This window comes from Platalea leucorodia (assembly GCF_965183815.1).
Source record: "Platalea leucorodia genome assembly, chromosome: 2".
NCBI classification, from domain to species: domain Eukaryota; kingdom Metazoa; phylum Chordata; class Aves; order Pelecaniformes; family Threskiornithidae; genus Platalea; species Platalea leucorodia.
In genome coordinates, this window is record NC_138824.1 from 26,536,751 (window position 1) to 26,564,083 (window position 27,333).

Here is a 27,333-nt window from a genome sequence, read left to right on the forward strand (position 1 = left end):
AATCCACAAGTTTGTTTGGTTTTTTTTTTTGTAGCTTCAGAAGGTGGGTAAGTGCCTCCTGTTTTTTCTCTGCACTTCATCAGAGTACAGCTGATATCTATGATCTTGGCTGCTAATTTCATGTAGTACCTAATCTAGAGAGCATCTACGTGTACATAAGATTTAATGAAAACCTCTCTTTTGAACTGATTTGCCTAATTGGAAAGATTAGGATTCTCAAATCAGCCTATGCGAATGGAGTACAAACTCTGAGGATATTTCTTCATTCAGCATTTAACTTTTTAATCCTTTAAGAGGGTTAAACTATTCAGTCTAACCAAATCTATTTCTCTTACTTATTCTTGATTTTTACTACAAGCTATAAAATTATAAAACTTAATTTTTTAATGCTTAGTATCAAAAACAAACACTATAAATAAAAAATTAAAAGGAAGCCAGGATCAAAGTAAAAATCATCTGGAAATCCCTGGGTCTGTAGGATGACTCCATCACTCCCATGGGTTTGTACTCTTGGCTTCAGAAGAGTTTTGCTTCAGCATATTTATTATAAAAATCTGTCAGCTGAGTACCTATAACAGTGTGAATAAAAACATGTGACCTCGCCAAAGACAATATGATATGTCATGTTCCTTCCTTTGGGATCCAAAAGACCTTCTTGAGTCAGGTGGTTAAAGAAGGGATGTTTCTGGATAATGGCCTAGGGATGAACAATCAAACTAAATGAAAACATATCTTCTTGCAGAGAAACAGATCTACTTCTTGTTTTCTAACTAGCTGACAAAAGCACAAGCATCTGCTCTAGAGAAGCCTTCAGTAAGATCCAATTTCCATATCCTAAAACACTTTTTTCTTTAGGGAAGATCTACAGTTTTGATCAGGTTTTAGTTTGACATGTAGCTTCACAATTTCTTTGCCCAGGTGCAATTTTTTAAAAAAACACACAGCCCTTGGTAATATGACCTACTCTATCCATTCTTCACATACATTCCCTTTGTCACAAGGAATAAATAGATTGGGCTGTAAGGGACCTTAAAGATCATCTAACTCCAACCCCCCTGCCATGGGCAGGGACGCCACCCACTAGACCAGGTTGCTCAGGGCCCTGTCCAGCCTGGCCTTGAACACTGCCAGGGACAGGGCACCTGCAGCCTCTCTAGGCAACCTGTTCCAGTGCCTCATCACCCTCTGAGTAAAGAATTTTTTCCCAACATCTAATCTAAATCTCCCCTCTTTCAGTTTGAAACTGTTCCCCCTTGTCCTATTGCTATCTGCCCTTATAAAGAGTCTCTCCCCCTCTTTTATGTAAGCCCTTAAAGGGGGCTTATCGGAAGGCCACTATAAGGTCTCCCCGCAGCCTTCTCTTCTCCAGGCTGAACAACCCCAACTCTCTCAGCCTGTCTTCATAGCAGAGGTGCTCCAGCCCTCTGATCATCTTTGTGGCCCTCCTCTGGATCCGTTCTAAAAGGTCCACATCTTTCTTATGTTGAAGGCTCCAGAGCTGGACGCAGTAACTCCAGGTGGGGTCTCACGAGGGCAGAGTAGAGGGGGAGAATCACCTCCCTTGACCTGCTGGCCACGCCTCTTCTGATGCAGCCCAGGATACGGCTGGCTTTCTGGGCTGCGAGTGCACATTGCTGGCTCATATCCAGCTTTTTGTCTGCCAGGACCCCCAAGTCCTTCTCTGTGTGGCTGCCCTCAATGAGTTCTTCCCCCAGTCTGTACTCATGTCTGGGATTGCCTCGACCCAGGTGCAAGACCTTACACTTGGTACGTTCACTCTTGAAATAGACACTTGTTGCACTAAATAACAAACTCCTAAATAACTCTTCTTAACATCAAACCTGAATCTCTGTTACAAATAAGATTTCAAGCCTCTGAAATAATTTGGGTGATGGTTGAGGGGAATAGGAGATAGCTCAGAGGGGAGGAGAAGTGAGAAGGAAATAATTTTGAAGGAGGTGCTCAAACTGAAAAAAAAAGAAAGTAGTTACTTTTGTTGAGAGCAAGTCCTGAAACTTAGAGTTTGGATTTCAGAGGCTAAAACAAAATTCACCCGACTGTAGTATCTTTCCTTAATTTAATGGACCGAGGGCATAATAATTCCAGCCGTCTCATGCTGCTCTTGATTTGATTAAAAATAATGATCATGAAGAAGTAAGAGCTGCTTTCTTCGAATCTGTTACCTCTTCACTTGCGCTGAGGTTGCCACCAATGGTGTTAATTGGTAGCTGGACAGAAGCCGACAGCTACTGAAGAGCTGTCAGACATTCATAATTTTCAGTCACCAGCAATGGGCTGATAGCCGGTCTCACTGAAATTCAACGGCTCTTTTATGATGTCCTTTCCCGAATAATATTTGATGCCAACAAAAAAAAATCAAAGTGTTTTACAGGCTTTAAGAAGACATCAGGAAAATTAAATAGAGGCAGGATTATCTATTGCACTTGGAACCAGACTTCAGCCCTCTGCCTGCCTGGGAGGTCACACTACCTTTCTCTGCTTCTCTTCTTTGCCTTGTTCCCTGCTTCTCTTCTCTATTTAGACTGAAAGCATTTTGAAGCAGACAATACTTCAAATGCATTTGTAAAAAAACAGAAAGCAATCCTCCTGCAGCGAGATTTCTGTGTTGCAGTACTGTTTTGAAACACTGTCAGATGTAAATAAAAAACTGAACAAAATATATAATAATGGAGAAGTCAGCCCTTACCATAGATCTTCCCAGCTTGCATGTACTCTTTTAAGAAAAAAGTATTCTGTGTTTTTATATAAAAATAGGATGCGTCTGCTCTCAGAAGCCAGGGAGGCTACCAGGAAAATATAAGCACATTAAGCATATGCTCTATTAAGAAAAGAAAAAGGAAAAAGCAAGGACGGAAGAAAGGTGAACACCACCTATGGAAAGGCATACTTTCCTCTTAAATAAGTCAAGAAATAGTGTAAAAGCAGATGCAGCTTTTTTGCTCACTGTAACTTGTATAGCTCAAGAAAGGGTGAGGAGTGTGTGTCGCCCATTCCCTTACAGACTGACATATATTTCCTTGCTCTCAGTTAACCAGAGTACAGATTTGAACCTGCATGGCACTGAGCACTAGTGTAGCCTCTGGTATCAGTAAGGGTCTTTCTCTGCAACCCTGCAGCCTGCTTTCCACTCGGGGCTCCACCCTTTCCCCCAGGCTGCCGTGGCAGTGTGGCCCAGAGCCTATGGGACAGTATTTTTTATCCTGTTGTTCCCATGCTGTTACTCCTATGGCCATGTACCTGCAAAGCCCGACAGTGTTGTTATGGCAAGTTCTGTATGGGGCTTTCAGGCTCGCCAAAGATGCTGCCTTTACAGGCAATGGAGGGAGAATGGCACCTCCAAAGGGTGAAAGTTATCTAAGACCCCTGGGAATGTCACTAAGAGCCCTTTGCCCCCAGTACGAGATGACACGATGAGGGAAATGGTTCTCCAGAGCAGTGGCTGGGGGCTTGCCAAGGAGACGGGACACTCAGGGTCCTTTGCCTGCTCCCGCACAGAGTCAGGTGCCACCAGGACAAGGTGAGACTGAAACAGAAAGCTCTACACATTAGGGGTGAGGGCCTTCAAGCAGGATTTTCTCTAAAAATTGTTTGTTAACATTACTGAATTTATCTTCAAACCACCAGTCTTAGTAAATGGTATTGCTCCAAACTTAGAGATGCGAAAATGAGACACAGACATTAAAGAAAACTAACAAACTGACCAACCCCCAAATAACCTGTTTGATTTCCGTAAGCAACTTCAGAAGCCATTGGGACGAATTTGGGAAAGTTCATCACCCCATACTACTATTTGCTCAGAACAAGGGTTTTATGCAATTCCTTGCATTTAGAAACATTTTGTTCAATCCAAAGTTTGGCTTAATTCACTTACCACTTGAAATTCTGTGTCAAAGAAGGGAAAGAGTTCTTGAGGATGGTATTTAAGTGATTAAACCAAAGCAGATCGTCTACATGTCCTAGCCTCATTTACACGTTCATTTCTCTAACAATGGGGAAATGACCCAAAGACTGTACCTTCATTAACTCTAAAAGTAATGAATCCTGATCAGCTATCCTGTGCTGGATGAGAAGAAAAATAATGTTGAATACCTACATTAAAAACTATACCATACTACAGATATATACAGGAGAGAATTAAAGGTAACTCAAGGATATCCCTTCATTTTAGAATTTTATCAGTTTTAATATGCAACTTTGAGATGTCTACATTTTTCTAACACAGTCATTGTCTATGGAACTTTCCTTTTCTGGCCAATGTAGTTATCCATATGTATTATCTTGATATGGGCATTAATTGATGACTGAGGCAGGCATCTGATCCTTTTGCGCAGAAAGAACGCACAGACTTTTCAAAACGCAGCAAGAATCAAGCAAGAGGAATCAGATTCTTCCTAATTAGCAACACGCTCTTCTCCATACAGCTCACTTAGCTTTTTCTCAAGGGTACACTATCAATAATGTTTTCTGCCTGCCCTTTATCCCTACTTTCCTCAACTTTCTTTTATGACACAACTGTTCACAAAATGATACACCTTTCTTTTTGGAATGTGTACATATTGCCTTTGATCTGAGCAAAGAATCTGTTTTTCTCAAGTATTTTTATGTTTAACCCTAATGAAAGAAAAATCCCTAACAGTAGTTTAAAGATGAACTGAAAGCAGTTTAAAAGCATAAAATATAAAAATACATATATATACACTTAGCAGTAACAACATGATAACAAAAGCATAACTTCTACTTATGCACTAGTCATTTAGGAGGCTCTCAATACTGAGATGTTTAATGTAAACAACATGGAAAAAATTATCTGCTCATATGTGCACTAGATGGTAATTTCTCTATTCTGCTACTGTCAGGGGTACATAACTCCAATAAATAAGCAGTATTTTTAGGCCTACTGGATGGCAGAATAGTGAAATCTGTACATATTGTCTGCACTTCATGGGAGAACCTTGTTTTTTTCTAGCAATATCTAAGAGTTAGTGTTTCTTTTTCTTTCTGCTGTTGTTTATTTAATGCAGTGTCTAATATCAAATTGCATGTTTTTATAATCTATTCATTGATTGTTTTTAGTTTTACATAATCTAAAAACAATTCTTGAGGGCAAGTGCCCACTTAGTACAATAGTGCTTCCTTTTATGACAGTAATATTGATGTAAATACTCATGTATGTAAAGCTAGAAATAGGCTTCCTGTAACATTCACACAATTTGGCTTCACTATTTGCAGAAAGCAAACACAAGAGGCACAGACATCCAAATCAGATCCATTATCCCCATTAAAATTAACTTCTATAGAAACATTTTCAATTGTTTACCCTTTTTAAGCTGTAACAAGTTATAGAAGAGAATAGAACAGAATGGAATAGTTCAGTTCGAAGGGACTTACAACAATCCTCTAGTCCAACTGGCTGACCACTTCAGGGCTCACCAAAAGTTAAAGCATGTTATTAAGGGCATTGCCCACACGCCTCTTAAACACTAACAAGGAAGCCTCTTCCAGTGTTTGACCACCCTCTTGGTAAAGAAATGCTTCCTAATGTCCAGTCTAAACCTCACATCCCGTCACTGGATACCAGGGAGAAGAGATCAGCACCTCCCTCTCCACCTCCCCTCCTCAGGAAGCTGTAGAGAGCAATGAGGTCGCCCCTCGGCCTCCTTTTCTCCAAACTAGACAAACCCAAAGTCCTTAGCTGCTCCTCACAGGACATGCCTTCCAGCCCTTTCACCAGCTTTGTTGCCCTCTTCTGGATGCATTCAAGGACATTAACATCCTTCTTAAATTGTGGGGCCCAGAACTGCACACAGTACTCAAGGTGAGGCTGCACCAATGCTGAATACAGCGGGATAATCACCCCTTTTTGACCGTCTGGTTATACTGTGTTTGATGCACCCCAGGATGCGGTTTGCCCTCTTGACTGCCAGGGCACACTGCCGACTCATATTGACCCTGCTGTTGACCAGCACCCCCAGATCCCTTTCTGCGGGGCTGCTCTCCAGCCACTCCTCTCCCAATTTATACTTGTGCCAGGCATTACTCCATCCCAGGTGTAGAATCTGGCATGTGTTCTTGTTAAATTTCATGCCATTGATGATTGCCCAATGCTCCAGTCTATCTAGATCCCTCTGCAAGGCCTCTTGTCCCTCAAGAGAGTCAACAGCACCTCCCTATTTAGTATCATCAGCAAATTTGCTAATGGTGCATTCAACTCCTGCACCCAGATCATTGATAAAAATATTGAACAGAACTGGCCCTAGAATTAAGCCCTGAGGAACACCACTGGTGACCGGTTGCCAGCCAGATGTAGCCCCATTCACTACAACCCTTTGAGCCCTGCCCTTCAGCCAGTTCTTCACCCAGGCTCCTACCGGCTGACAGACCGCTCTATCAGCATCCTATACATTCCTGTAGGCTTTCTCTGATGTCTTTCTCTAAGAAAATCTTAATTACAGTGTCTAAATGATTATATCAAATAGGCAAGGACATGGACCATCTTTTGACAAACTAGTATGTGCCTATTTCCTGTAAATTTATTGGTTTTACATGATATGTTTTTAAGATGGGTAGATCTGTCATTAGCACAAAACCATCCAAAATGGTTTGCATTTTTAATATTTCCACTACACTGCTTCTTTTCTTCTTATAAATGTAATGATATATTAATTATTATTGTGGCATAATGAAAACATTCCTTTTTTTCACAAGCTGTAAAATAATCTCCTGATCTTTTGCAGTGATTGAACATGTAATGGTATTCTGGGCAGACCCTGTAAAACTGAACTGCAGGAAATTAAGATTTACTCACCTACACTTTTCCTGCATGTTTAAGTAAAAACAGTACAATTTCTCTCAGGACCAAAACCAACAAGGTATCACATAGTCAACATGCCAAAAATTGTTAGTCCCATGGCAGAAACATTTGTTATGCATAGCAGGACAGTTATTCCACATAGAAATGAACATATACAGTTCAGTGTCCATGACCTGTATTCCCAAATGAATATTCATTAGAAAAAAAACAGAAAGAGTCCATAACATTCACACACCAAATAGAGCCTCCCTTGCTAAAGTTTAATTTAACTCTGTTCCACCTATTTACAAAGAAAGATACTTAATATATGTTTAGAAAGAGCTACTCTGGGCTTATTCCTCGCAATTGATACTTCTTCCCATTACCTCTTTTCAGGTTTCTCTATTTCAGCTGTTCTTAGGATGTGTAGGAAGCACATTGCCTCCCAGCCCTGCTACCCACGTCTATGCCTCTGTCTCTCATTGTGTCTCCCAGTTTCCTCCTTCCCTGAGCACGGATGCTTTTTTCTCAGCTTAGTCATCTTGTGAAAAATATGGTTCCAGCTGGTCCATGCCTCCCTTCTTTGAAACCAGCTAAGAGCCTGGGTCATTCTGGTCACCACCTCCCCATAAAGACCTTACAATGCTGGGTGCAGGTCCCAGTATGATGTTCGCTTCCCTGTTGGCAGAAGACTTACGGCAGAAAGAGTGAGGTGGCTTTCAGACAGCTCTAATGTTGCAAAATCCATATTCACAAGCAGTACTGCAAATGCTGGACTGGCCCACACCAAGTATTATTTGTACTTTCAGGCACCAATACTGGCAAATTATCTAATGCGCTTTTTTGTTTATTCATTTGGTTTGCTTGCGGAAAAGGTGCAGGGGGGAACTAGTCATAGACTATTTAGTGGGAGCAGCTGCAAAGGCAGCCAAAGCAAGGCCTTCAGATAGAACTTTTTAAAGCTTTTTGATGTGTTTTCTCCAGTCTGTACCACTGGCTTGTTAGGTCAACTCTGATTTATTTCCTCCTCAGCTATCTTTGCACCTCACATTCACATCTGTAATTGCATTCTTTCTCTGCCCTGCCCCCCTTTCCTCAATATCCTCACTGTCTTTAACCTATCCTTTCCTCACTGCTGCCTCTTAACTCCCTCAGAAACAAAATACAATAAAAGACTGTGAAATCAGCCTTTAGCAGACACAGATCCTACGCTGTGTAACTTGGACTACTTTCTGCATTGTGCTCATTCAGTTCCTAGTACAAAGAATACCTCTTTTTGTCAGTCTTTAGGTATTGGCAGCAAAAACATGCACGGAAAATAAAGTAAAATGAACTGTCGTAATGCCAGACTATGATTTATAAAAGATTTATAAAATACTGAAGAATTATTTTGTATTGGGAAGACACTTCGTCTCAGATGCAACTGAGAAAACAAGTGAATTTTTACTATCAACTGTTTCATACATACAATGTTTTTCCACAGACACATGGAATTTTAAGCACATTGCTAATTGTATTGAAACAGATTGGTTGCTGTTGTTAAGAAAGATTTCTTGCTTGCTTTACCTGAGCTGGTAGAAGCAGGAGACTTGCTGCGTCGGGATGGGCCCGGGCTCTTGGTGGTGCTCCTACGTGAAGTCGAAGCTATTTTGGTATAGGAAGTGGATTTCACCACCCGACATTCTAAAAGACAAAGAAACTGCATAAGTTAGCAATTAAGAAAGTCAGCAAGATTCTGTAACAGAAAGAGCACTGAAAAGCACAAACATTTAGCCCACGCTTGTTTTCACTCATCTTGAGGAGTTTTATGGGAAAATATAAAATTTGTATAAATGGCTCCATTAAAATCCAAGTACAGTATGTACCATATTCCAGACAAAGAACTGCTGCAGTAATCCAGACTTTTAGATACCATGGTTACTGCAGGTACTTAGGACAGCTTAATTTAACAGTGCTGAGACTACACATAAAATTTATTTGCTTTTGAAGATTTCAGCACAAGTAATGCAGTGGTTTTTGTAAATGATCCAAATGCAATGTAAGCATTTTTGTCAACCTAGGCAGTCTCCTCTAGAAGAACCGGAAGGCTGCTTTTATATATCAAAATGTTAAGACTGTGCAAGATGACGCAGGTGTCTGTCACTCATGAAAGGTTTGAAGAAAGTGAAGCAGGTTTGTTGCTCCTGCTTAATCCTCTGGTGAGCAACAGCCCACATTGTATAGCACACGCAATTCATCACAGGTTGAGGGAAATGGCACTACTTGCTCATAAGAGACATCAGTAAAATCAATGAAGAGGCGAAATTACCCTCCCACTTGAGAACACTGCAAGATGTTCAGGTTAGAGTTTATATACACCCACACAGCTCTGTAGGCATTCTTGCATTACGCCTGCAAAATGGTACTTGGCCTGAGGATGAAAGAACTTAGTGTGCATAACACTGATGTCTTGCACTCATAATGGATACTAAATTAATCACCAGACATATTATACAGTCGGGGAAAAAAAGGGATTTCCACTTCTTAGCCAATATACAATTAGAAGTCTGCAGCAATGTTTACACTGTCTTCACCTGACGATGTCAGTATACTTCACTTGTTTAAAAATGCATCAATAAACATTTAGTTCTGTATTAGACCTGTTCCCCATTTTCTTCCCATGGTTAAGGTTCCTCAACACAGGTTAAAAGAAATAAACAAGGATTTTTTCTCCCTAGTCAGAAAATACCATGCACGAGCCTGCACATTATTTAGTCTTCACAGATGATCAGTGGAGCCTGTAACATAGTTTAGACAGATTAGAGAACAAAGAAATAAAACTGAGCATAACTAATTAGCTTAAACATATCTACCAGAGAATGATGTCATGAAGTGTATTTCTCTTGGCTGCCCCAACTGTTTGTCTTTTGTCAAGCTGTTGAAGGAAGCAAGAACTGATGCGTTACTGAGGGAACATCCAGCACAGCTGAGAGCAGAAGGGACCAGAGAAATACCCTGGTTTTCCCAAAGAAGCTTTTCTTCCCAAATGCTCCCACCTTCCTAATGTCCAATAGCAGCTAATTTCTTTCTGTTGACATTTTATGTGATTCATTGATGACTATTCTCATTTTATACTGAATGATGAGTGGAAATGGAGAAAAACATTTACTCTGTTGTAAGAGGAAATTATCAACTGAAACCAGGAGCAATAAAAGCTTTCAATTAGATTCTGCTAGGTAACTACCACAGGAACCTTCCATGGATGTACTGTCATAAACTGTTGCTCCAGAAACTGTCTATACATCTCAAATGCAAACAGGTTCTTTACCTTTCTTGTAAACATAGATTTAAAATGCCCAAACACCTAACAGACAACTTGTTTGATAATGTAAAACTAAGCCGTAATCCCAATGTGGGCCCCATTCACAGGAATCAGTCAGGAAGGGAACTGAATATTCTAACGGTCAATAAATAAAAAGACTGAAGTAGAATGACCCAGTCAAGCTAAAACGATTAGACTATAGTAATTTGCTTAGCAGAAAAACTTAAAAGCCCATGAAGAAAACAGCCAGCTACTTTCTGTAATATACTTCACTATGTAAAAAGCTCTCCTCTGTTTCTAGCATGTAAAGAAAATAATTGTCTGCATCCCTCTCTTGCAATTCATGCTATGCACTAAACCTTAACTCTCATCTTATTATAGGTATTAATACTCATTCGAGTTCTCTGAATACCTTATAAGCATCCAGAGTTAGAATGAGGTTAGAGATACGACTTTGCATTTGAATGTGTATTTCCCCTCATAGCATTAGAAAGGACCAGGCAGAAAATGGCATGAAAGGAAAGAGGCGGCAAGTAAACGTATGTCCAGGTTATCTTTCTATCCTACTGATACAATGCTGTTTAGGACAATACTCAGGATAGTCCTTATATCATTTTCACCCAACATGTTCAGAAATTGGAAGAAAATAGTTATTAAAAGGTTATTCTTCTTCATCTGGAATTTGTCTCACATGGGCAAGGAAGGTGTGGCCGGCTTTAACTGCAAAAGCTAACTGCATCTTGTCACCATCTTCTCTCCCAGCAAGAAATACTCCTGCTCACATGCTATAGAGGGGTACTACCTTTGCTGGGAAAGAGGGAGGCTGGCAGCTGGCTGCACCCATCAGGGCATTTGGCCACCCCTCACTACCGATAGTCTCGTTAGAAAGGGTGTGGTTAGGAGGTTAGGTCTGCAAGTCATCCTGATGGGCTACTTATAGACCATGACCTGTTACTTGAGTATCCCTATACTAGTGGCATATTATCCTACAAGGAAGCCACCTCTCACAGCTAGCTGAACATTAAATCTCTCACCACTGGAGCAGAAACACAGATGATCATATGTTCAAAAGATAATTTGAGAAATTAACAATTATCACAGGATCAGAGGATAATCCAGGTTGGACATGAGAAGATCTTTAGTCCAATTTCCTGCTCAAAGCTAGAAGTAGCTTCACATTCACAGTCCTGGTCCACCTGGGGGACACTTCAACCAACCTGAGGAACAACACCGCAGGGCATAAACAGAACAGGAGGATCCTGGAGAGCACCAGTGACAACTTCCTGATCCAACTGATAGAGAAACCAGTGAGGAGAGATGCTCTGCTCACACTCACAAAAAAAGAAGGGCTCATTGGGGATATGAAGGCCAAAGGCAGCCTTGGCTGGACTTCAGAAGAGCAGACTTTGTTCAGAGATCTGCTTGGAAGAGCGTCATCAGATAAGGCCCTGGAGGCAAGAGAGTCCCCAGAAAGTTGATTAACATTCAAGGATCACCTCCTCCAAGCCCCAGAACAGTCCATCTCAACAAGCTGGAAGTTGAGCAAAAATGCCAGGAGGTCTGCATGGATGAAGGAGTTGTAACCTGAAAGGAATACAGAGCAAGTTGGAGCATGCAGAGACACAGTTAGGAAAGCTAAAGCCCAGCTGGAATTGAATCTGGTGAGAAATGTCAAGGGTAACAATAAGTGCTTCTTTACGTACATATGGAACAAAAGGAAGACTAGAGAAAATGCACACCCACTGCTGAATGAGGAAGGGGCCCTGCTGACACAGAACATGGAAAAGGCTGAAGTACTGAATGCCTTCTTTGCCTCAGTCTTAGCAAGACTAGCCTTCAGGAATCCCGGGTCCCAGAAGCAGAGGAAAGGTCTGGAGAAAGGAAGATCTACCCTTGGTGGAAGAGGATCAGATTAGAGAATACTTAAGCAAAGTAGACATACATAGGTCCTGATGGGATGCACCCCCACAAGTGCTGAGGGAGTTGGCTGATGTCATTGCAAAGTCACTCTTAATAATCTTTGACTGATCATGGTGATTGGGATAGGTGCATGAAGACCCAACAAGTCTCACTCCTATCTTCAAAAAGGGCAGAAAGGAGAACTCAGGGAACTACAGACAGGTCAGCCTCACATCAATCCCTGGGAAGGTGACAGAACAACAAATCCTGAAAATTATTTCAAGGCACATTAAGGACAAAAAAATAATCAGAAGTAGTCAGCATGATTTCACCTAAGGGAAGTCATGCTTGACCAACTTGATAACTTTCTGCAGTGAAATGACTGGCCTGGTAGACAAGGAGAAAGCAGTGAATACTGTCTACCTGGACTTCAGTGAGGCTTTCAACGCTGTCTCCCATAAGATCCTCATAGACAAGTTGTCGATGTATGGGCTTGATAAGCAGACAGCAAGGTGGATTGAAAACTGGCTGAATGGCTGGGCCCAGAGGGTGGTGATCAGTGGCATGAAGTCTAGTTGGAGGCTAGTAACTAGCATTGTACCCCACGGGTCAACACTAGGTCCAGTCCTGCTCAACATCTTCATTAATGATCTGGATGATGGGGTAGACTGTACCCTCAGCAAGTTTGCTGATGACAAACCTGGGAGGAGTGGCTTATACACTAGAGGGTTGTGCTGTCATCCAGAGGGACATTGACACACTGGAGAAATGGGCTGACAGGAACTTCATGAAGTGCAACAAGGAGAAGTTCAAAGTCCTGCACCTGGGCATAAACAACCAGAGGCCACAATATACGCTGGGGGTTGCCCAGCTGGAAAGCAGCTTTGCGGAAAAGGACCTGGGGGTCCTGGTGGACAAGATGACCATGGGCCAGCAACACACTCTTGCTGCAAAGAAAGCAAATGGTATCCTGGACTGCTTTAGGAGAACTGTTGTCAGCAGGTCGAGAGAGGTGATCCTTCCCTCTGCTCAGCACTGGTGAGGCCACACCTGGAGTGCTGCGATGAGTTCTGGGCTCCCCAGTGCAAGAGAGACATGGACATACTGGAGAGAGTTCAATGAAGGGCCACAAGGACAATTAAGGGACTGGAGCATCTCTCATATGAAGAAAAGCTGAGGGAGGTAGGACTGTTAAGCCTAAAGAAGAGAAGACTCAGGGGGAATCTTATCAATGTATATGAATACCTTAAGAGAGGGTGCAAAGAAGATAGAGCCAGGCTCTTTTCAGCAGTGTCCAGTGACAGGACAAGAGGCAATTAAACTGAAACACAGGAGATTCTGACTGAACTTTTTTACTGTGAGGGTGACTGAGCACTAGGAGAGGTTGTCCAGAGAGGCTGTGAAATCTGCACCCTTGGAGACATTCAAAAGATGTCTGAACATGGTCCTGGGTAACCTGCTCTAAGTGGCCCTGCTTGAGCAGGGGAGTTGGACCAGATGACCTCCTGAGGTCCCTTCCAACCTCAACCGTTCTGAGATTCTGTGATTCTCAGGGCTTTGTCCAGTTGTTTCTGGAAAATCTCCAAGGATGGAGAAAGCACAGCCTCCCTGGGCAAATCCATTCCAGTGCCTGACTGCCATCACAGTTAAAAGGTTTTTCTTTATATCCAGTCTGAACCTCTTGTTTCAATTTATACCAATCATTTCTCATTCTCCTATCATGCATCACTGTGAGGAGCCTGACTCCATCTTCTTGCTGGAGAAGAGATGCTGCCTCATGGGCACTGGGGGCTGCTGGTAGGTCTCCCCAAAGCCATCTCTTTTCCAGGCTGAACAAGCCCAGCTCCGTAAACCTCTCCTCACAGGGCAAGTGCTCCAGCCCCCCACCATCATGACAGTCCTCCTCTAACTCCTCATCACAATTTAGTGATGTCTTCCTTGAACTCAGGGACTTGAAACTGGACACAGTATTCCAGATGTGGCCTCGCATGTGCTGAGTAGAGGGGTCTAATTACTCCCCTATCTCTACTGGCTCTGCTCCTGTTTATACAGCCCTGGACACTGTTAGCATTTGCTGTCAGGGCAACTCTTCTCTTTAGTCTGTGCCACAGAAATTTTCTCTCTTTCCCTATTTTACTATTTATACAAACACTTTTAAGCTCAGTTATGAACTTCTTTGGCACGATTTTCTTTTTCCTCTCAAAAATAATTCACAGGTCGTGAAGTTTTAAAAGGTTGTAATTCAAATGAGCATATATTCTCTCTGCTCGAATACCACTGTGAACCTTAAGGTAAATTTTGTCAAGTGCCATGTTTCCTATTGGTTTACAAGTTTATTCATAAATGACATGGGCTACAGCATGGCCTGCAGAGAAGCATATGGGCAAGCCTTCAGTGCTGCACACATCAGGGTCAGGCAACTCATGCCTTCAAAGACTGTGGCAATACTAGCTAGAGAGTCTAAAAGGATTTCCAGTCACGGACAGAATGTAACCATACTGCTTGTTGCAAATAGGTCTCAGCTCCCGTGAACAGTTTATGTATGCAATTTTGTTGTCACATTTAGTTTAGAAAATTAAATTTTACTGCAGGCAAAGATCCCACTCAGTAACCAAACCACTGCTTGTCTCCTCTAACACATTACCATAATCTGCCTGTTGCTGTAGGAAAACTATGTGTAGATAAAGAGGAAGGGAAAACAAAAATGCTTGTTTTTTAAAACTGTATTTTCTACACAGAATCTATAACGGTAAGGAAATAAATACATATCTTCTCATCAACAGTATTCTGATAACTATACAACAGGTCCTTGCTAAGCCATGAAAGAGAAGAGGATTTTTTCCTCTGATTTTCTTTTGATGCCAAAATTGTATCAGAAATAGATCTGAACTCCTGACAGAAGAGAGTTATACTGCCTTTCTCACTCATGTGGGCATGCTCAGCCAAGAAGAAACCAGGTGTTTCTATAGTATGTTCAGTGAGGGAAGAAATGTATCACGAAGACCCAGTCCTTCCTCTCACCACTGACTGACTAAGATTAAAGGAATAAAATGATGATACCCATGGTAACGTGAAGCAAAAGAAGGTCAACATTAAGGTCTGATCACAGGCTTTATTGCTTTCCAACTCAGAATACCAAATAAATAAGAATGTTTTTCCAGCCAAAACATCTTGCAATAAGATGTTCTGTTGTATAACTACAGACAGAATTACAAAGTAGGAGAGGGAAGTACAGACTATCGGCAGCGAGACTAACAATGTAACACTGCAGTCCCTTTATAGCATGGAATATTACCAGAGAGGTCTGAGGCATTTAATGGACATTAACAACAATAAGGCTGAGAAAAAAAGAGGAAATATCCCAAGGCTACGATCTGATATCATTGAGACACCATAGGGCCAAGATAAGGAACACGAAATTCCCGAGATTGCACGGTGGTGTCAATGAGCAGTAGGAACTGGTACAACTAGGATGAACCCCAACACATTTACTTGCGAGCTCTTGATTCTTCCTGTTGTCAAATGTATAAAATGTAAGCGTGAGGTAACTAAGGGATGCTAATACTCAGAATCGTAATGCCTCCAGTCTCCAGCTCTGTGATGTTCCATTTCTGAAATGTTTCATTAGCTTCTGTGTTTATTAGATTTTACAATGGCAAGAAAGCAGCAGAGAGTAACTAAACTGCAATCAATGCATCATAAAATGAACAAATTTACCGTGTTTCTAGAGAAGACTTTGAAAAGTTATCTAAATTACCAGGCGATCAAAAAGGCTTACTTGTCAGCTACTCAGAAGTTAACTGTATGGCCTTCATGAGTTCTTTCTGGGCTAAAATATCACACTCTGCTGTGTTTTGCTTTTTTTTTTGAGGTCTGTGTGTAGGGGACAGATATTTATTTTTTTGGTATCCCTGCCAATCTGTTTCTCTAAGACGAGAACATTTAACTTGGTTTCAGCAACAGCTGTATCCTACAGATAAGCAAGGAGGGAGGATCAAGGATGTCTGTGGTTGTTGGTAAGCCACTTTACTGTAAGCCTTAGGCTGATACCTTTTACCACTGCTTAAAGACATTAGCCTCACTAGCAATGTCCTCAGGCCAATCAGTAGATCATTACCCCAAATGCAGTACCGATTTTAGTTTTTGATGTTAAGAGTAATTTGTTCCATGTTGCTAATTCTTAATGCAGCTAATAAGATTTTACTTTTCAGTTGCATTCATGCCTTCAATTAAAACCAGTAATCTTCTGGTTGCAGAACTAAGTTTCACCCTTCAGCAAAAAGGAAATGGTACCATCCTGCCTAGTGGCATTGATACACACTGCAATTCACCCTACCCTACTGATGAATCACGGGCAGCTATGACTTATAATTACAACATGTTCAAAAAGGTAACTATCATACAGTTTCCAGAAATGAAAGAGATATAGGGTGTTTTACAGAGGTTTAACTAATTTCAAATCTTCTATCGTCATGGTTGTGCCTACTTCAATTTTGTTCTGCATGTCTTCCCATTTATGTGTTCCTGATGCAGATGGACAGCGATGTATGCGTAGAATACAAAATCCTAAAGTTTTATCCCATGCACTAAGCTATCTGTCACTGTAAATTAATGTTTTTTTGAGACATCTTATCTTGTATTTGATTTCTTACCAGTTACCAGTCCTCCACTCGTGAAAAAGATTAGGAATACTGTCTATTTCAACTGTGTGCCAAATATTTGTGGTAGCAAATACTTAAATCTCCATTTTTTTTTCTGCCAAGAAACATGCTTTGACTGGGGTATAAAATACAGAAAAAGCTTCTTTCATGTGAAAAATCATTCTCTGATTCTGAAACTGGGATAAGTATTCACTGACAAGGCAAAAGCTACATACAATAAAATACAAACAATTAAAGCCATCTATGCCTTACTGCAAATCAACAAAATAGAGCACCTTGCAAGCTCTTAGGAACCCAAATAGATTCACTCAACCTAAGAATGCTTCCAGATGTATGTACTACTCCAAAAATGCCTTGTAAGTTAGAAATAAGGAAGGTGTTCATGAATTCATGTATTATCACTAATATCTCATTCTGCTCTAATGTATAACTTTCAAAGTCCTTACTTGTTCCTAAATTCAGTGAAGTCGCCCAGAAAGTTTTTCTAAAAAGGTAAATAGATTTTATATATAATCAAAATGTTGCTTCAAGTACTTCCTACTTTATCTTCAAACATGCTTCTGTCTATATAACTTAAAGACGCTGCTGGTAGGATTGAACTCATCTAGTGCTAGGCAGCTAAAAATACGATGCATGCGTACAAACTATTCACCCCGTGGTCCTTCTACAGTCAATGGAACATGTTCATTTCTGTGACCTATCTTAAGAACCTGTAAGTTAGCAAAGATGAATCTTACTCATGAATGACCAGATATGAATTATAGATTTTGAGTACTGGTGAACACACTCGAATGAGAAGCAGTATCTTTGGATGGGGATGGGCTCTTTTACTCAATACACACAGTAACACAAGATTTTTACTTTATTTCATGATCTTACTGTGTATGAGTAGATTTTATCTTCCTGCCTTCTCCAAGTGCTAACCTTTTTGTCAGAATCATCTCACACAAACCTCCATGTTAATATTTTGGCTATACAAACACTACGAAAAATTCCACCCCACAGCAGTGATGATAAGGAGTTAAAAAACATTTTTCATCACTGCAACAGCTTCTCTGACAAGGCACAATATCTAATTATTTTCCAACTCTGCATTTGTAGGCAGCCAAAATTAGAAGACTTCTTCAAAACCTGCTTGCCTAAATGAATCTGAAATATTTCCTACTGAATACATGTGAATGAATTTGCAGGTATAAAATATTAATCTCTGAAACTGAAATTGCATTATCAGAAATTATTTTTAAGAAACTTGAACACTGAGTTGAAATAGGAACTTTATTTATCATTAGCTAAAACACACAGCTAGCACACATGTAATCTTTAACATGTATGTCTTGTGTGCCTTGCCACATACTCTGCTTCACTTCCAGAGATTTTAATTATCACTGTTTGCTCAATATACTTCACCCAAGCTGTTCCAATGCTGATATAAATGTTCATTAGTTTGCCCCTATATTCAGAACCCTCCTCCTACTTCTGCAGGTTTACCACACTAGCTGCACTCACCAAAATATCAGAAAGATACTTTTAACTGGAAATGCTTAAGATGACACAACTGATTACAACTGCAATCAACTATTATTTTTATTTATGCCCTCAGCATTATTCTTCATGAAACAAAGAAATGTGTCCTGCCTTTGCTTATGGCTTTCTTGTTCTTTCTGTGACAAGAGCTTGTTTACTGGGCATATACTCTAACAGCAGATATCCCTCAAATACCCCTGGTGAAGTCAGGAGAAAAATTCATCACTGAAGTGCCTTACTTTATCTGCACAATTTGGATGGCATTTTTCTTGGCATTGTTTTAGTCATGCAATCGGAGATGAAATGAGAGGATGGTACAAATTCATCAGTTCTTAACTTTTCTGTTCATCAAGATCAATGGCTTGCTTTCCTGTCCAGCACAAAGGGGTAATATTTGTCATACTATCTATTAAAATTCATCTTGTTCTTTGAGAATAAACAGACCTCCTATTTAATCCATATGGTAAATATTAACATCATCCTAAGCATCAAGTACACAGGCATTCCATCACATTTTTTTTTATTCCAGCCTAAGAGAAGTGACAATGTTGCAGTCCAACAAATTCTGGGGTTTTGGTACTACTACTTGCTGTCTGAAGAGTATCACTCGTTTTCAACTATCTTCCATTTCAAATGACTCTTTTGGAAGTTTACAAGCTTAAGTCATTTCCATGGTTAGAAAAGCAAAAAGTCCCCATTTGCAGAACATTGTCTTCACATAGAAAGCATCAGCTAAAGGTATTACTGAGAAACATCCATTCAAAACAGTTAACTTTTAACACATTTTAACCAGGTCTCTTGAAGTTACAGCTTTTTCTGTGTAACTGATTTGTGCAAAGGGAGAAAATATGTATTTAAACTGAATGTCCTATTTATTTCTGCTTTGATGCTTTTTCTCAAGTAAATCTGCATATTTATAATGCACTTATCAGTCTAACAACTTTATTGTGCAGTATTAAGTTTTAAAAGCCTTTTTATTCTCTTCAAAGAAACAAAATACACGATACTGGGATAAAGATTATAGTCACAACAGTTAAGCACAAACCAAATTCCCATGGCACTTACGCAGCTAATTAGTTAGATTAGCAAGGAGTCTTGAACAAAAAAAAGGATATACAAATATAAAATATCCATTAAAAACAGATGAATATGAGAAGCTGATTGTTTAATTCTTTTGTTTGTTTCAATTTCATTAAAAAGAATAACCACAGTCAGGCAGATAACATAACTTTAGCAACAGCGGGATTAGAAGACAAGACGCACTAAAAAGAAAACAGGTTAGACAGAGTCATTAGATAACATTTTCAAATTAGCTAGATGTGAAGAATATTTAGGCACACACCTGAGACAATCTCTGAGCTACTAGACGCTATTTTTTGAGAATTGTGAAAGACAAGTAAAGTCCTGAAGAGACTAGAAAAAGTCAAAAGCAAGTGCCGATCTTTAAAACTGGGACAAATCAGAAAACTGGGAGTTGCAGAACAGTCAGCCTAACTTGAAATTTTGGAAAAAAATATCCAAAGAGAGGGTATAAAGAAGACAGAGTCAGGCTCCTTTCCTCTCGGTTGTGGCAAGACAACAGGCAATGGGCACAAACTGAAACACAGGGTGTTCCCTCTGAACATCAGGAAACACTTTTTCACTCTGAGGGTGACCGAGCACTGGCACAGGTTGCCCAGAGAGGTGGTGGAGTCTCCAGCCTTGGGGATATTCAAAAGCTGTCTAGACATGATCCTGGGCACCTGGGTCCTGGTGGCCCTGCTTGAGCTCCAGAGGTCCCTTCCAACCTCAACCATTCTGTGATTCTGTGACAATACAAAACAATAAAGGAAACAAACCATTTGAAGCTTAGAGGATATTATATAATAGTCTAAATAGTTTTGTCAAGAACAAACTGTGTCAAAGTAGCCTTCTTATAACAGGATAACAGGGGAGGACAGTAGAGATGATAAACATTTCTAATCAGGATTTTGAAAGCCAAGCCGCAATTTAGGAAAATACCATCTACATACAGAAATTGCTTTTAAGACAGGTATTGGAAAACCAAACCTGAGTAGTTACCAATGGTTTACTGTCAAACTAGAAGAGAATGAGCAGAAGAGCTCGACAGGGTTTTGTTTCTGAGCCTGGTACTAGTCAATATTTTTATTAATAAGCTGAGCATGCATTTTAAATCTGGAGATGACACTACCATAGGTAAAGCTGTAAGCATTGTAGAAGAACATAAATGGTATTTGGAAGAATCCTGAAAACTGGAGAAGTCATCAGAAAAAAACAGATAGAACTCAACAAGTCTGAAGTATTACAACCAGGAAAGAATAAGCAACAGAAAAAAGGTAGAAGCCAACTTACTACAAGAATCAGTTGCATAAATGCTAAACAGCAGTTCTGCAAAGAGGGACATAAGTCTTGCAGTGGGTCTGCATCTGAAGCAAACTACTGCAGCAACAGGAATCACCATCCTGCTGGTGTCAACAGGAGCACTCTGTGGAGGACACATGAATTATTCTGTTCTCCTCAGGGCTACTGTAGTGTTAGCTAACACAACAAATCCACTTTTGTGATTCCCATTTAGAAACAAGACTTTCACCTTCAGAGGGTTGAGAGACTATCAAGAAAGATCACAACTCTGGAAAACATGACCAATGAAGGATAACTAATATAAATGGGATCTTTAGTTCAGAAAAAAAGTGATGAGGTAAAATAGCAGCCTTCAATACTTAATAGACTGCCAAAAAAGAAAAAATAAATTCCTACTATTAGTTGTATCACAAATACGACAAAGACGAGTGATCTTAAGTTTCTTCTAAAAGTTAGATTAATTCAGACATGAAGAAACATGTTTTTAACTGCAAGGAAAGGATCATGTGGAGGACTTGTTGAATTTCCCTAACTACAACTTCACACAGACAGGTTAGCCAGAAACCTGTAAAGTCAATTTAGGTATAGCAGGTCCTCCCTTGGGACCTCTCAGATCCCTTCGATGATACTTTTGATTAAGTCTTCCTAGTATGACTCATAGAAGGTACTCAAAAGTTTTTTCACTGTCAGCACTTCTGTCTGGATTTAGCTGAAAGATAAGTAAAAGGAAGAGAGGCACTCTAATGTAAAACTGACTGAAAGTCCAAGAACATTTTAGCAAGGGAAAAGTGCTTGCTTAATGAGTGAATTAAAATCATTATCATTTCCTGAGTGGGGTGACTATTGAGATATAAATCTTTTATTTGTCTTCAAAAGCCAGACTGATTAGCTTTAAGAATTTCTCTCGGCAGGGCATTAGCAGAATAGATAGCTCCCAAAAAACACACTTTCTCCTTCACAGACAATTCAGAATCTTCTTGGCTAATATTCTCTCGAACCATTAAGATGTATGTTCCTTTCAAACCAACTATATGATGGAACTTAATACTGAGAGAAGACGTTTCTTACCAACTTCATGGATGACAACCTTTTTTACTCTCATTGGACAGATCTAAACTGATTTTGTGATACTAGAGTTGCTTGAGGAGGCATGGCTCTATCTACATCTTCCACAACTCAATCTGCTCTTAGAAACATGTCTTTCATTCTTAAGCCCATATATAGGCATGTCCAGATGGGAAAAACAAAATGAAGACAGAAACTCACACATGCTAGCCGAGTTCAAGAAAAGGTGTCATAAAAAAAAAAAAAACAACCCAAGAGCCAATCAACCAAAAACATCTTAGCCCACACCATCTCCTGAAGCAGTCTGGATTGTAAACATTTGAAGCAAGGATCACAGCTTAATAGGCAGCTGATGCTTAAATGATAATCAACACGCAAAGAGGGACAGGAGGAGTGCTAACTATGCATCGATAAGACTATATTTATACACATTCAGTCAGGTTATTATTGGAAGCAATGCTTTACATTCTATGTTATCAAATTACAGATATCATTTATGATAGTATCTAACATTGCAGTGGATCAATGTTTTTAGAGTCTTTTTTTGTAAAATTATTTCACTACTGAGTTGCACAAACTTAGCTGATATTAGACAAATCCAGTTTGAGCTGACCTTCTTCCACGATATGAAAGCCATTACTATGATTGACAAAGTATGCTAAGCCTAACAATGCAGTAGACAAGAATGTTTCGTAGGGGTGTCTCATTTTTTTAATTCTTTGACCCATCTAATTTTTTGGTCTGCAAGGTGGTCCCCTGTATCTCCTCCATTAATTTTAAAGAAATTCAAATGTGGAACCATATCCATTGCTAATTTTTTAAATAAAGATTAAATTCTACTAAGTGTTTGAAGAGGGCTGTCAGATGGGTTGACGAAACACTGGGATGCTTTGAGTTGAAGTCGTGTAGAAACTATGAAAGATGAAAAAATAATTAATTTAACAAGTTCTGCCATATTATTCTTTGTGAGTCACCCACAATTTTCTCAGATATGTTCTTTATTTAAAGTCTTACTTCTCTAAAATGTGCATTTAGAAGTTTGGGATTATTCAGTATTTAAAAGTAAGAGTATTTCTAGCCTTGGAAGGGATGCAACACTCAGAAGCTGTTCCTGAACAGATAAGGAACAGCTACCATTAAAGACCTGAGGCAAAGCCAATGTTTACTAACTTATTTTCTATAAATATTCTCAAAAAGACACTTAATTTCCTGTGAAAAGTCATTCCAATACACTTTTTTTTTTTACAAGAATATTTTCAAAAAACAAATACTAACAATTCCAAACACAGCTGAACGCAAAAGTTAACTTAAAACCCAGGTTTATTCACAGGACATGCTCCTAGTTTCCTCTAGACATTCTAGGAGAAAATGTGACTTCTTTTTCACAAACTTAAGTACATATCCAGCAATGTTGTCACAAAATACTGAATTAGGCAACAATGCCGATGATAAAATATAGTCCCTAGAATTCCTAATTTCCATTCTACCAGTATCTGGAACCCAAGAAGCTCTTCAAGAACATCATAAATCCACTTTGTAACCTGAATGTAGAAATATTGAAGACAAAATATCCTCGCCTTAACTTTCCGATTTGCTTCTAACCTCCCCGTGGTTTTGTCAGTGTCAGTCCCAGCTTCCCATATGTCTGTTCCTACCACAAAAAAGCCTCTGTACTTTCTCTGACACCAACTCCTATGAAAAGAAAGCTCTCCCTGAGGCGACCTGCACAAGGCAGCTTCCCCCTCTGTATGATCCCCCGATGATTTTATAGTTTAAATATTGCAATCGGGATGATGCAACACAATGCAAAACAAACAGATGGGCAAGAGATGTAAAGCGTGGCCAGGCCTAAACTGGAAAACATCACTGCCAGAAATGTTGTTGCGCTCGCAGCTGCTGACATTGCTCCTGGGATGCATGCACGCTGAAGCTTTGCTGGCAGCTGCGTTGCTGGCTGAGGTTTGGGCCATGTGGTTCTATTTAGGTGCCACAAGCTGGGCTTTGTTTGCTTACTCCACATTTACATGTGCCTGCATGCAAACCTGTGGAGATAAAAGGTAATTCCACATGCCAAAACTCTGTTGTGTAAATCAGGCGCGTTCTCCTACGCTGAAAGAATGCTATGAACAACTGGGAGTTTTTTAATGAGGCATGTTTACTTTGTGACTGCAGTGTAGAGATCTGGAGGTACCATCCTGGATTTAACGTGAGTACTGGTAGCAACCTAACTACATGAAAACAGAGCTCAAAAAGGTAAATCAGCATATGTTAACTTCTGTGCTGCTGCAACAGACTGCTTGGCTGTGTGAGAGGGTTTATTTAAATCTCACTTGGGCATCTCTAGTATTAACAGGAATTCTGTGATGGTACTGAAGAAAAATAATCAGTCCCGGTCCAATTTCTTTCCTAATTATTATATTCCATGCTGTCTTTATGTGACAGAAGGTGCAGTTCATCAATCATATAAAAGCAGAGTACCAGAGATATTGCTTTAAGGAAAAGTAATTCTAACAACAGGAAATATTGGAAAAAAAATACAAGTATTATAAAGATAAACCAGTGCAAATATAATGATAAATCACAAGAGAACATGGTAAACCAAACCCTCAAGTACTTGGATTGTCCCATCACCTTATAAATTGTGACTGGACAATGGTGTTTCTGCAGCAGTTATGGTCCAAAGCCAGGAGCAAGGAACACCTGATGGACTGAGCTATACATCCTGAGTGAGCAACTGAAACAGCTGAAGAAGAGCAGTAGCATTCCAGCTCCCTGAACTATTTCAAACAAGCAGCACCTTTTAAAATAGCCAACCTGATGCATAAGTTGCTTTCCTGCTCAGAGGAGCTCCTTCCCCTAATATTCACATCTGATGAAACCAAATGACAGCTTTCTCTTAACTTATAAGCTAGACATTTTATGGGCCTCTCATGGGTGAGAGCAATACAGTGTATACAGAATAAATCTGAGATACTTATAGATATAAAAGTCATAGATATAGAAAAAGAAGTAATGTTTTAGACGGGTTGAAAGCCATTATGGGAACAGGAGGAGTTTTCAGAAAAGCATGAATGCTGAATTCATACCTTATTTCCAGTAGAACATGATTTGTAGGATCTAAAATACCTAGATTAACATCTGGGCTGCTTTGAAACAGACAGTGCAAACAAAGATTTTTATTTTGTTCATTATTTCTTCCATTCCTTCACTGAAATTAATATTTTTATGTGGTACATATGACTTTAAAAACAGATATAGATAAATAGAGGTAGTCTGCAACTATTCCCCAAACCCTAACTCTTTATTCTTAACAAGGTTGCAAATTACATACTAATACCTAACAAGGTAACACAGTTGAATTACATAGTTGTTATCTGCAAAACTGGTCCACTTCCAGTTATTATTCAGGTGTCGGAAGATATGAAAGGAATGCGTTGATGAGGCAGGAGGATATAATGATCCAAATATATTTTATTGAGGCAAAAGATTTTTTTCTGGCTATTGATGCAAAGACGACAGAAAAATTTACACAAATGCTCCCAAAACTAATCAGAGACTTCGAGGCAGAAGACATCATCAGCCACAGTTCCTACTCACAGGCACCTCATCAATGATTTAACATGACAGAGGGGACTGCAGCTTCATTATCTGGTGATATTTTATTTATTCATATTTAATTACTGCATATCATAACAATTTGAAACTTGACTGCATTGCAGAAGACGAGGGAACGAATGAAGCTGTTATACTGGCTGTACTAACACATCTGCTTCACAGACCTACAGGGATTCACTTAGCCACAATATATAATAAAAGTGAAAAACACTTATATTCTACAAATGAGTTACAAATTCTCCACATTAAAACTGGGTGAAATAAACAATGATGTCTTCAAAATTCATGTAGTGGACATGAAGAATTCTATTTATCTTCATTACATGCTGAGAGTGTTTGGGCCAAAATCCCCAATTTAGGTGAACCATGAGGAGGAAAAAAAATGATGGCAGGTGAAAAAAAAAGTAACATGACAAATTAGCAGAACCAAATCTCTCCCGCAGTGGGAGGGAGAGGTGAAGGCCAAAGGGTAGATTAATCTTGCTATATCATATGGTCTTGATCTTAAAAATTTCTCTGCGTGTTTAGCAGAAATCACATGCACAATGGGGAGACTTTGAAAAGATCAGGAGCCAGAGCAGATTAAGATGAAATGGGGCCAGATCCAAAAAGCCATCAACCTCCCACCCTTTCCTGCAGACTCCCATGTGAGCAGGAGATTGTTTTGTGGCTCCAAAGTACTTGTCTGTGCTGAGCTCGTTGATGAGTGCTCTCTCTCCCTGTGTCTCTGACAGAGAAGGAGTTTTGACTTCTCTTTTCACAGCAGTATGCGCTGCAGCTGTGGACACAGGTCTTTGTAACCTCTCACTTTGTGGCCCCAAATTAATGTGCAGAACCTGGCTGATCCAACCACACACAAAAACTGGATTTGTGCCCAATCAAAAAAGAAATAGTATTTTTAAAAAGCAGAAGAAATGAGAAACTCCATTAGGTCTGTTTTAAAACACTAATTTTAAAAAAAAAGGGCTCAAGCATAAGGTTACTGAAGCTTACCGAGTTACTGAGTGTCAGCTGAGTCACAGCAATTATCTGCATATATGCGTGGTAAAAGTAAGTTAATGCAACATGGCTTAGCTGACTCTACAATAGAAGATGATTAAATTATGTGCACATGGACAATTGCTACAGCTGAGCTGATGTGCAATTACTTTTCAAGCTACTGAAATCGCTTGTGTATGCGAACTTCAAAGTCTACCAGCCAAGCAAATAATTCAGAATAAAAAAAAAATTGGAATTGAAAGGGTTTTAAAATAATCTATTCATTTAATGAGTGACATGATGACAAAAAATGAAGAAGGATGCCTAAAAAGTATAAATGCTGTTGCAACTATTGATCTGAAAGTTCAAATGCATCTGTATGGAAAACTGTTTGACTAATTTGCTTTCAGAACAGTTAGGTACAAAAGCGTATGCCCATTCACATAAATCTAACAGCAATGTTTTCACTCTCTTTTAAGACAAAAGATAATTTGTTCCATGATATATGATCTCACTGACTTCCTGTATTGAATTAGGCAGCTGAAACAATCTCTATCATCCTGCAAATTACTATTAATACGGTAGCATACACACATACATTGACCAATACGTTTTATTTGAATTCACTGTGGGTGAGGATAATATAATAATTTTATGAGAAAGGGTTACACATCCACTAATGACAAACTATTACAAACATCCATTCAGAACTTTTGTGCAAAGCATGCCAAGCACAAACACCAACGTAATTCCCAGTTTTACACTGGCACAACTATTGCATTCTGTAACTTGAGAGAAACCTTGTGTAAATCAGATACTGTGCTCCCTTTTCTTCATTGCGATGAGCAATTCAACAGACACTTTTACAGCTGTTGCTGTATACATCTTCTCCTGTTCCTCTTTTTTTTATTCTTGTTATTTTTTTTCTCAATTTCCTAATTAGACGACTTACATTTGTTTGCTCTTTCAATATTACCCTATAAATATCTACCAATCAAGTTATTACTCACTGAACTAGGCAGAACTCTTTCTTCTTCCCCCTGATTTTTCCCTGCAACCATAACTCCTCGCTGCTTTCTCTCTAATATTTAGATGTGCTTGAATGAAATGTGTTGGCT

General features: G+C 39.6%; 1 protein-coding gene across 2 annotated transcripts in view; it reads right to left on the bottom strand.

Moving 5' to 3' along the window:
• The window catches only part of DCLK1 (doublecortin like kinase 1), a gene marked incomplete at both ends in the record, with an annotated part of 249,227 nt that overhangs the window by 67,987 nt on the left and 153,907 nt on the right, over positions 1–27,333 (bottom strand). For both annotated transcript variants that reach the window (XM_082305137.1, XM_082305138.1), the window contains one exon: positions 8,378–8,494. In XM_082305137.1, coding sequence (XP_082161263.1) covers positions 8,378–8,494 — 117 coding nt within the window. The remainder of the gene's footprint in view (positions 1–8,377; positions 8,495–27,333) is intronic.